Below are 12373 nucleotides of genomic sequence, written 5' to 3'. Positions count from 1 at the left end.
ACTACCTGGATGTCAGACGGGTGCTGCAACGATTACGTGAGAATAGGCTTTTCTGTAAGTTTGAGAAATGTCAATTCCACCTGTTTCAGGTTGCCTTCTTGGGCTACATCATTTCGGCTAGGGGGGTTCTCTATGAACCCTCAAAAGGTTTCGGCTGTTCTATAATGACCTTTCCCCAGTGGTCTCTGTTCCATTCAGCTTTTATCTTGGTTTGCCAACTACTATCGGAAATTTACTATCGGTTTGCCCTTTGTCCTAGAGGTGGATGCGTCTGAGATGGAAGAAGGCACCCAACTGTCTCAGTGTCAAGACACCTGATGGATCCTTACTTCCTTGTGGGTTCTACTCCAAGAAGCTGTCTCCAGCTGGATGCAATAACGAAATTGGAGACAGAGTGCTCTTGGCCATTATCCTGGCTCTCAAAAAATGGAGACACTTGCTCGAAGGTTCTGTGGTTCCAGTTCTCATTCTCACTGATCATAAGAATCTGATGCATCTCTCGGAGGCCAAGAGGCTCACACCCTGTCAGGTCAGATTGGCCTTATTCTTATCTTGTTTTAACTATGTGGTCCCCTATTTGCCCGGCTTTAAGAATGTTAAAGCTGATGCCTTGTCTCGTCAGTTTTCTGAGTTGTCCAGGGAGGGCTCTGTGTTGACACCGGTCATGCTTTCAGATCATATTCTGGCTGCCATCCGCACCAACTTAACCTCTCCTCCTGGGGAACAGATCTTGGCTGCCCAACCTGATGCTCCCACAGAGAGACCTTCTGGCAAATGTTTTGTACCTAAGGGGTTGCGCAACAGACTGTTGTGCACATATCACAATTCCAAGACTGCCGGTCATCCTGGTAAGAACCAGATGTTCTGGGCTATTTCCCATCAGTTCTGGTAGCCATCTCTCCACACTGATGTTGCTGCGTATGTAGCTGCTTGTTCGGTCTGTGCCCAGAACAAATTTCCTCGGCACCTTCCCTTGGGCCTACTGCATCCCATTCCCAATGGGGAGCATCCCTGGTCTCACCTGGCCATGTTTTTTTTTGTGGAACTTCCCGCGTCTCGGGGTTACACGGTTATCCTCATGGTTGTTGACTAGTTCTCCAAAATGTGCCACTGTGTTCCATTTAAGCGGCTGCCTACCACTTAGAGCTTGCCTCTGTGTTTGCCGGGGAGGTCTTCCTTAGGGTTGCCTAAGAAGATTGTCTCAGACCGTGGGAGCCAGTTTGTCTCTAGGTTCAGGCACGCCTTTTGCTCCCAGTTGGGTATTCGACTCTCCTTCTCCTCAGCCTATCCGCAGTCCAATGGTGCCGCTGAGCGTTCCAACCAAGCTCTGGAGCAATTTCTCCGCTGCTATATCTCTGACCATCAGGACAATTGTGTTGATCTGCTAACCCTGGGCTGAGTTTTCCAGGAACTCTGCCATCAACCCGTCTTCCGCAATGTCTCCATTCATGGCAAATTATGGGTTCCAACCCGCTGTGTTGCCCGAGTCGTTCTCGGAACAGGACATCCCTGCTGTGGAGGATCATCTTCATGCCCTCCGTTCCTCTTGGATGCAGATTCAAGAGTCTTCACGCATCTCTTCATAGCGTCAGAAGCTCCAGGCAGATCGGAGATGTTAATCTGCTCCTTCGTACCAGGTCGGGGAGAGGGTGTGGTTGTCGACTTGTAATCTCAACCTCAGGGTGCCCACTCCAAAACTGGCACCCCATTTTGTTGGGCCTTTTCACATCCTCCGTAATGTGAACCCCCGGTGGCTTATGCCCTTGATCTTCCCCCTGGCATGTGTATCTACAATGTCTTTCATGTGTCACTTTTGAAGCCACTGGTTTGCAATCGTTCTACTTCTTCACTTCCCCGCCCTCATCTTATTCCTGTGGGCAATCATGAGGAGTATGAGGTTAGCAGCATCTTGGATTCTCGTCTGTTCCGAGGTCAGGTTCAATACCGGTTGCACTGGAAGGGTTATGGTACGCTTGAGGAGCGTTCCTGGGTTCCCTCCGCTGATGTTCATGCGCCCACCCTTTTCCGTGCTTTTCATGTTTGCTTTCTTCAGAAACCGCTCCACAGAGGAGGAGCTATTGAGGGGAGGGTACTGTCAAGGTCTTACCCTGCCCTCCTGTTGGCAGCCATCTTGGACATGTGCAGACTGCTGCCTCTTCTATACCTCGATTGAATCATCACTTCCTGCTGCCTGGGCATTGCACATTGATGAGGCTGCATAACTGACTATATCCATCACCTGTAGGGTTGCAATACTTGCCCTTGTGTTTGTGCTCCAAGGCACATCTCTGCTAGACAACAGTCTTCTGTTCTGTGTTCCTCTGTGTATGACCTGGCTTGCTTGATGACTCTCCAGGCTCTCGACCCAGCACTTGCTGACGACCCGCCATTGGCAGACAACCCACTTCTGGATTCGACCCCGGCCTGGATGACTACCCGCTCCTGGACTTGACCCCGTCTTGTTCCTGGGCTCTCTCTCACTCTTGATGTGCGATTATTGTTGTTTTCTCCAATAAACTGCTTTATTTTACCTGTATCCCCGTGTGGTCTGGTTTCCTGGCACCCTGGCACTATGGCACATTAGTTTCTCTTTATCTGCACCCTAAAATATGCTTCTGTAGTAAAAAGATAAAGAGGATATTTTTTTTTTTGCTTGTATAACTTCTGAGGCTCCTTTCACACAAGCGGTCTGATCGGGTCCGCCTGTCCATTTTTCAGGAGCACCCGATTAGACCCTCCTTTCTCATCTAAGGTGCGGTAGATGTAGACAAACTTGTGTTCGTTTACACCAGCCTACCTCCAATCCGATCCTGCATAAGCAAACAGAAGAGGATCCATTTCCCTCCATCTAGCTGGAATGGATAAGAGGGCAGCCGGGTATAAACAGCTGGTCCATTCACATCCTACTGCCCATAGAGCAGAACCAGCTATGTTGCGTCTACTCTACATAAGCAAATATATTTATGTAAAAGTAAATTACATACTCCAAGCGCACCCATTTTATACACTGTGCAGCCAGGATCACCAGATAAAAAATTAGGAAAAGAAAGCCTAAATAAAAAAAATATATATATGACTGCAGCCATCACATCGAAGAATAGGCAAGCTGCAGTATAATAAGTGTTTGCTTTTGGGTTTAATACCGCTTTCATTTATATACTCCATACTACTAATCATCACAGTACAGTTATTAGAAATTGTTTATACCACTGGCACGTCCACTTTATTCAATGATCGAGAATTATTTCTCTTATTGTTAAATAAACCTAAAAGTGTTTACAATAATTAGAAAGGCAAAAAAACAGTAGCTGGCAGCTGTACCAGCATCACTTGGCAAACTTGCTGTTAATACCATATGTAAGATATAACAAACATAGTTTGTTACTTTCCCTACTTACAAGCCTTTCCACTTTGGCAGCCAAACAGGTAAACCTGTCACCCTGCTTTTTTTTTTTTTTCTTTTCCCCCGTATAAGAGTAAACTGTCATTATTCTAAGTTTAATGAAAAATGCCATATGTTGGGGGGGAAGAGAATAGCCACAAAGCACAGTGGCTACTGCAGAGCTAATAGCAATGTCTCATTCAAGTTCCTTTTAAATGGCTCTGCGTATCCCTAATTATCTGAATGGTGCTCAATGTAAGAGCAGCAGGCAAAAAATGGTATTTAAGGACTGCGCATCCCAAAATGCTGCTAAAAGCCATTAACCAGCGAGTGTTAATTGGAGCCATATTCATATTCATTTGCACTCCAGGCCCTGATAAAATATTTCCCAAGGTACGCTTTAAAAGGAGTCTTAATTTAAGGAACTGCTACAATCAACACTTATGAAAATTAACAGCTGAGTAATTAGCGCTCATGAATTATGCCACAGACCACGCTCGCAGGCATGGGGATGTTTGAGCTGATGATTCGGCTGGGTCTTTCTGGGGTCTCTGGATTAACCCTTTGCTGATACGAGTTACTGGGAAAAGAAGACAGGTTTGGGCATCTCTGGGTTACATAAGATCTAAATTGACTTACTGAAATTCAGCTTCACTCACACATCTTTAAATGGTTTTAAACAGTTATAATGTTAATCTATAGGGCATGATTCTCCTACAAGCTTGCAATAGGGTTTATCTTGTTTTGGTTACTTTGGGACAACCACTATTCCGAACTGTTGTCGGCCAAACCCCATGTGCCTCTTCAGGTATGCCTGGTATCACATCTGTATGCCTGTCCATAGATGGAGAAATTGTCAGGGTAGCTCAACTGTTTCAATCTTGCAGGCCTTGCCAACAGAGCAGGGCAGATCAGGTAACCGTGAAGGACTTTTTCCAAATTGCTCCAGAGGAGAGGGGCACTACTTAATGAGGTACCGTTGCCTCAGATTGAACCTTTTATGAAAGCAAGAAGATGAAGCACATCTGTCATATAGTAATCAACATAATTCTGTGAGGAGAAGGCTAGGGAAAGCAAATCGTGTCCTAGACTTCATTTAAAAATGTAGTTTGTTGTATATTTTGGAAATGTCAAATTAAAAAAAATTATCATATGAACATGGTGACTGGCGTTAGTTATATATAGCAACCTTAAAGTGTTACTAAACCTACAACAGTAAAATCTGTCTGTAGATTCAGAATAGCATGCTTATTTTACTCACTTAAGTGATTAACCCTCTGCATTTTGTAAAAATGCTGGGTGATCCTGTATGCACAGATCCTCCCCCTCCTGCATGTTCACTCTGGACAAGTCCAACTAAGACACAGTAAATGTAGTTCAGTTGCACATGCTCAGTTTGGTCTCTAGAGAGAAAACTTCCTGGTTTTAGCTGACCTATTCAGGTCACATGCTATAACATCACATATTTGGGCGTGTACACAGATCCTACATGACAGCCCAGTCTCTCCCTCCTCCTCCATGTCCAATAATTAAAAAAGAACACAGTGGGTGGGATGTCACATCTTGATTAATAGAAGGTCCCCCTCCCATAAAAGCACGAGGACACAGGCTATAGTGGATTTTAAGAAGCAGTGATTCCATAAACAATACAACACCACTGTACATGTTTTTGCAGTGTTATTTTTTGACTTCTCAACAGCATCAGTTACAGCCTACAGACGTGCATATTGAGGTCACAGATATTTCTAACCTTTAAAAATACATTTAACAATTTCTAAATTCATAAATAAAACAGATCATGCCAATATGTATTTTGTGTCTTTTTTTCATATTTGTGATCCTTCTTTCTCTGCCTTTCCTTTTTTTTTTCTCGCTCTCTCTCCCCTGTCATCCCTATCCCACCTGGCAACTAACACCCCACCGACTATCATCCTCATATTCATCACACCTGGCAACCCATTGATACCTTACTAACACACCACTCCTGGTCATCCTCATCACATCTGGCACAACACTGCCACCTTGATTATGTGTTACCAAACCCACAAATTCAGTTTTGTATATGCAGTAAAGCATGCTTGTTATAACCCTTAAGGTGGCCATAGACTCAGCCATGCGAGTTTTCTAAAATCAAACGATTTATCAGAATGGCAATGGATACTACCATCATGGAACGATCAAATTTCGAAAGATAAACGTTTCGTGAAACCAGAAGTGGTGGAACATGTGCCGCCATGACACATGTATGCGGCACATGTCCTACTGATGCTCACACGGACTGCCCTGCCACATGACTGGTGGTTTTTTACCTCCTCCAACGACATTTTTCTCAATGCACTTGTAATGTGTAAATTTAAAACATTTAATTTTTGTGTGAAATATGTGCCTCGATAAACAGTGGTACATGTGCCGCCTGTACATATGTATGCGGCACATGCACCATTGCTCCTCATTTCACGTGTCAATGCAAACTGGTAGGTAATACCTGACTATTTTTGGTTGTGGAAAGATTGAAACAATAATAATGACTGCAAATAATTGTTTTGAAAAAAAAAAAAAAATTTACAGCACTGCAAAGACTATTTGAAAATAAATAAATGTAGAACATTACAACATACATAATGATCCTTGTATTTTTGGGACCATTACATGTTTTATAATGCTTATATTGTTTGTGACATGCTGTGCTTTATTTGCAATAAAGTTTGTTGATTATTGCACAATTTTGTTTGGTTATTGTATACTCTATATTTGTAAAAAATAGCAGTGTGCCCTTGTTTGAGGAGTTTAGACATGAACGTTCGTGGAACTTAAATGCACTTTACATAAAACGTTTTTTCGTGGATCAGACATTTCTTTCAGACATTTCTTTTATTATGATCATCCTCTAATATGTCCACCTTCCGGGTTAAAGGTATTGGCACATGCGTGAGAAAAGTCGCACGATTGTTCCCGGACAAGGCAGCCACAAAACACAAGAATGTCGGGAGATCGGCAAAAATATTTCCAATTTCTCAAACGATTTTTGAAGGCTGGAAAGTTGAAAGCCATTACCGTTCATCACCTATTAACTATAAGAATATCGGGCGAACAATCGCCATTATAGATTTTCTACCGATTTTTCTGCTAGTGTATGGCCAGCATTAGTGTGGATCCTAAGGGGTTAATCCTCTGCATTGTGTAAAAAAGGCTGTTCAATCCTGTCTGCTCTGATATTCTCCTTCCACAGACTCCAGAAAATAACCGAATATTTACATAGTCTATAAAGTCAGGCTACTCAGTTTGGTGTGTGTTGCTGGATTAATATGCAGCAGTGGCCTGGCTGCATCCGGCGCTGTTGCCCTCTCATTGGATGGTGTGTAGCCTCAGGAGGCGGGCGCTGCAGCACACCAACGGGCCGCCCCCACCACGCTCTCCCCCTTCCTCGGGATTTGTAGCTCTCACCTACCCCATGGGCGGGTGTAGTCCTGCTCAAAGCCGACACAGACATGGCTGCAGCTATCATCACATTCCCACCTGGAAACATCCACTTATCTACAAGTAGTATACTTGTAGATAGAATGCCTTCCTTTTTTTTTTTTTTTTCTTTCATTGATGTTGTTGACCTGCATTCTATCTAAGTTGCTACCAAAAGACTCAGCAATGATTTGTTAAAGTGATACTAAAGGGTATTATTATTTTTTTCTATAAAATAAAAAAGCTATCATACTTACCTGCTGGCCATCTCTTGTACCATGTCTGCAGTCTCTGACCATCTCCTGTAGAGTGTCTGCAGTCTCTGACCATCTCCTGTAGTGTGTCTGCAGTCTCTGACCCTCTCCTGTAGTGCGTCTGCAGTCTCTGACCCTCTCCTGTAGAGTGTCTGCAGTCTCTGACCCTCTCCTGTAGTGCGTCTGCAGTCTCTGACCCTCTCCTGTAGTGCGTCTGCAGTCTCTGACCCTCTCCTGTAGTGCGTCTGCAGTCTCTGATCCACTCCTGTAGTGCGTCTGCAGTCTCTGATCCTCTCCTGTAGTGCGTCTGCAGTTTCTGATCCTCTCCTGTAGTGCGTCTGCAGTCTCTGATCCTCTCCTGTAGTGTGTCTGCAGTCTGTGACCCTCTCCTGTAGTGTGTCTGCAGTCTGTGACCCTCTCCTGTAGTGTGTCTGCAGTCTCTGACCCTCTCCTGTAGTGTGTCTGCAGTCTCTGACCCTCTCCTGTAGTGTGTCTGCAGTCTCTGACCCTCTCCTGTAGTGTGTCTGCAGTCTCTGACCCTCTCCTGTAGTGTGTCTGCAGTCTCTGACCCTCTCCTGTAGTGTGTCTGCAGTCTCTGACCCTCTCCTGTAGTGTATCTGCAGTCTCTGACCCTCTCCTGTAGTGTGTCTGCAGTCTCTGACCCTCTCCTGTAGTGTGACAAGAGTGTCCTTTAAAAGCAAATGAAAATAAAAATGATTCTTTAATGCTTGACTTTTTTTTTTTATAAAGTTTTGAAAACCGTTGGGCAGTGGGCTGGGCATGGGCAGTAATCGTGATGCATCGCGGAATCGAATTGTATCGAATGGCGACCCTAATAATCATAATCGCATCGAATCGTGAGGTAAGTGAAGATGCGCAGCCCTAATATATATATATATATACATACATACACACACACACAGTATCTCACAAAAGTGAGTACACCCCTCACATTTTTGTAAATATTTTATTATAACTTTTCATGTGACAACACTGAAGAAATAACACTTTGCTACAATGTAAAGTAGTGAGTGTACAGCTTGTATAACAGTGTAAATTTGCTGTCCCCTCAAAATAACTCAACACACAGCCATTATTGTCTAAGCTGCTGGCAACAAAAGTGAGTACAACCCTAAGTAAAAATGTCCAAATTGGGCCCAAAGTGTCAATATTTTGTGTGACCACCATTACTTTCCACCACTGCCTTAACCCTCTTGGGCATGGAGTTCAGCAGAGCTTCACAGGTTGCCACTGCAGTCTTCTTCCACTCCCCTATGATGACATCACGGAGCTGGTGGATGTTAGTGACCTTGCGTTCCTCCATCTTCTGTTTGAGGATGCCCCACAGATGCTCAATAGGGTTTAAGTCTGGAGACATGCTTGGCCAGTCCATCACCTTTACCCTCAGCTTCTTTAGCAAGGCAGTAGTGTTTTTGGGTCATTATGTTGGAATACTGCCCTGCGGCCCAGTCTCTAAAAGGAGGGGGATCATGCTCTGCATCAGTATGTCACAGCACATGTTGGCATTCATGGTTCCCTCAATGAACTGTAGCTCCCCAGTGCCAGCAGCACTTATGCAGCCCCAGACCATGACACTCCCACCACCATGCTTCATTGTAGGCAAGACACACTTGTCTTTGTACTCCTCACCTGGTTGCCACCACACACGCTTGACCCCATCTGAACCAAATACGTTTATCTTGGTCTCCTCAGACCACAGGACATGGTTTCAGTAATCCAGGTCCTTAGTCTGCTTGTCTTCAGGAAACAGTTTGCGGGCTTTCTTGTGCATCATCTTTAGAAGAGGCTTCTTTCTGGGATGAAAGCCTTACAGACCAGTTTTATGCAGTGTGTGGCATATAGTCTGAGCACTGACAGGCTGATCCCCACCCTTTCAACCTCTGCAGAAATGCTGGCAGCACTCATACATCTATTTCCCAAAGACAACCTCTGGATATGATGCTGAGCATGTGCACTCAACTTCTTTGGTCTACCATAGTGAGGCCTGTTCTGAGTGGAACCTGTCCTGTTAAACCGTTGTATGGTCATGGTCACCATGCTGCAGCTCAGTTTCAGGGTCTTGGTAATCTTCTTATAGCCTAGGCCATCTTTATGTATAGCAACAATTCTTTTTTTTTTTTCAGATCCTAAGAGAGTTCTTTGCAATGAGGTGCCATGTGGAACTTCCAGTGACCATTATGAGAGAGTGAGAGTGATAACACCAAATTTAACACACCTGCTTCCCATTCACACCTGAGACCTTGTAACACTAATGAGTCACATGACAACGGGGAGGGAAAACGGCTAATTGGGCCCAATTTGGACATTTTAACTTAGGGGAGTACTTACTTTTGTTGCCAGCGGTTTAGACATGAATGGCTGTGTGTTGAGTTATTTTGAGGGGGCAGTAAATGTTCACTGTTATACAAGCTGGACACTCACTACTTTACATTGTAGCAAAGTGTCAATTCTTCAGTGTTGTCACATGAAAAGATATAATAAATTATTTACAAAAATGTGAGGGGTGTACTCACTTTTGTGAGATAGTGTATATATATATATATACATACATATACAGTATGTGTGTGTGTGTATATGTAAAGTGCTGCATAAATTGAAAGCACCATATAAGTACCTGTAATAAATAAATAAATAAAATATTAGTGATCTAGTTCTGGGTGCAATCATCATCACATTTTTTCCGCACCCAATCGCTCCTTCTTTATGTTGCAAAGGCGGTGGCTGGTAATAAACACATGCTGTGGCCACAGTAGGAATTATACTTCACGTTGTATTCGGAGGGGCACTACCACCCTCCAAACATGACTCATTCATCTGAATGTGGCCGCGCAGCAACTGCGTTTCATGGTAGTCCAGCATTTTTTGGGTTAAAACAGGCTGTGAGCCTCCTTACCACTGTGCAATGGTCTTGAAATGCAACTTGAACCATGATCCCTTTTCAAAGGATTGGCATTCTTGTTGCCTTTAAACCTCAGAAATCTAGGGCCTGGTGTTTTCTTTGCTACTGATTCCAATGTATTTGAAATTAGGAAAATCTATTAAAAGTGGCATGGATTTCAACGACTTTTTTTTCAATCCAGGACTGACTGGCCCAGCAAATTCAGCCCAATAGCTGAATGTTTGGTTCAACGACTAAAGCTAATGTTAGCAGATAAATGTGTTACCTTGTCAGCATCCAGTGGCACATAGCTATGCACATACCCGGGTATACACAAGTATTGGTGTAAACACACATGCAGCCACATACGGCCATTCAGTACTATGGTAGTATGTGGCAGTGCTGTATCCCGGGTGTATTTCCATTAAAATTACATTATACGGTCTCATGCACACATACATGATGAAATGTTACTGCTTTCTAAAGAACTTCTTATGTTATGATTTGTGGAACTGCGTAGACTCCTAGATTTCAATGGTCTTACTTTGGTTTATTTTGCCTACAGCAAGATATACGCCAATGTTAAACCCTTTTAACTAAATGACAGAAGTTCATAGACAAGTTATTAAAGGAGAACTCTCATTACCATAATAATATTGCTTGCTTTATGCGACATTCACATAGATAGAAACTATGTTCAACAAGTCTACAGTGAGAAATATGGAAAAGAATACTAAAACAGAAGAGGATTACATCCCAAAATGAAAATGAATTTGGACATCTGTGGATAAAATATGCAAATTGCAGCATAAAAAAATAAGAGGTTTCTCACCTTGCCATCAAATTTAGAGTACTCATTGAAGGGATTGTTTAACTGCAGAGGACACTGCTCCAAGCGTACAGATAATATAGATGGTTTCCCACTATAAGGGACGTTTTCCCTAAAATCTTTTTTCTCAAACAGCGAACTTAATTCTTCTGCTGCAAGTAAAATTTAAAAAAATACAAATTACATTTAAACTTTATGCTTTAGTACATTACATAAGTAATTGTAAGCAAAGTGTGTTAAATAGCACATGTACAATGTAAAATATTCCAATCAAAGGCACGTTGATGGGCTTTTGTTCACTTTCAGATTGGTTTTGCATTCCCATACAAGTCAATGGGAATGCAAAACACACTTGAAGCAGGTCAAATGCACCTGTCCTTAAACTTTGAATGATCTCAGAAGCATCTCTCCCCAATGTCAGACTCCATTAAAGCTGGCCATAGACGATTTGAATCTTGGTGATTTTAGCAGGGACTGGCCAAGATTCGAACCATGTATGGGCAGGCTGTATGTATGTACCCAAGTTAATTGATCGATCAACTGGAGTATAACCAGCTTGTCCGATTTTACATACGATTTTTCCTAGCGTCCATTATAGCCGATAGCAGTAATCACTGTGTTCCTCCCGATAGGAACAGTTCCCCTGCCTCCCCAAGCCCCCCTCCCCCACCTACCCAAATCTTAGGGCTTTAAAACTTTCCTTTAAGGTTTTAGTGCCTCGGACTGCTAAAAACAACCTGATATTTGCAAGCAATATTTAAAATCAGTAATCACCACCTAGCCATGGCAAGTCTCACTTGTCCACACCAATTAAAAATGGATTTTTGTAAAATCTTACCGTAAAATCCTTTTCTCTTAAGCTCATTGACAGACGTAGTCCTCCTTGATTAATATCAACTCGGGTTATACTGCCCTCTACAGGAGTAGGACTAGACAGGAAAGAAAACGTTCTGGCCACACCCTAGGGGCAGTCCCAGAGGGTATATCCTCTCACTTCCTGCTACAGCAAATCAGTTATGTCACAAAGCAGTGTTTAGAGAATTTAACCCAACCCAACTCAAAAACAGAGGGGCGGGTACTACGTCTGTCAATGAGCTTAAGAGAAAACGATTTTACATTAAGATTTTACAAAAATCCATTTTTCTCTGTCGCTTATTGACAGACGTAGTCCTCCTTGATTAATATCAACTCGGGACGTCCCAAAGCAGTGCCACAAATGAGGGGTGGGAAAATGGAAATCAAAATCCAATCTAGAAGGCCCAACGGGTGCCAACTAGAAGCTTTAAAGGCTCATCAATCACACGATGAGACTCAACTGAAATTCCAACGGAAAAAAACCCTCGAGGTAGACCACCGGTCTCCTCAAATTGCGGCCTGCAAAACCAAATGAGGCATCCGCCGATGCCATCACATCAACTTTATAAAATTTTGTAAAGGTATGAACCGACGACCAGGTAGCCGCCTTGCACACCTGGACCACTGACGCCTGATGGCGGTAGGCCCAGGAAGTACTGAGCGCTCGAGTGGAGTGCGCCTTAACAGGGAACGGAGGA

The 12373-nt window shown here is 43.3% G+C and overlaps 1 protein-coding gene across 1 annotated transcript in view; it reads right to left on the bottom strand.

The window, feature by feature from the left end:
• The window catches only part of MAPKAP1 (MAPK associated protein 1), a 433900-nt gene that overhangs the window by 320886 nt on the left and 100641 nt on the right, over nt 1-12373 (bottom strand). The window contains exon 4 of the mRNA XM_082263170.1: nt 10824-10972. Within this exon, the coding sequence (XP_082119296.1) occupies nt 10824-10972 (149 nt within the window). The remainder of the gene's footprint in view (nt 1-10823; nt 10973-12373) is intronic.

Source organism: Pelophylax lessonae, assembly GCF_965119305.1.
Source record: "Pelophylax lessonae genome assembly, chromosome: 7".
NCBI lineage: Eukaryota > Metazoa > Chordata > Amphibia > Anura > Ranidae > Pelophylax > Pelophylax lessonae.
Note: the sequence above shows the minus strand (reverse complement) of the source record. Positions and strands in the feature narration are given on the sequence as shown.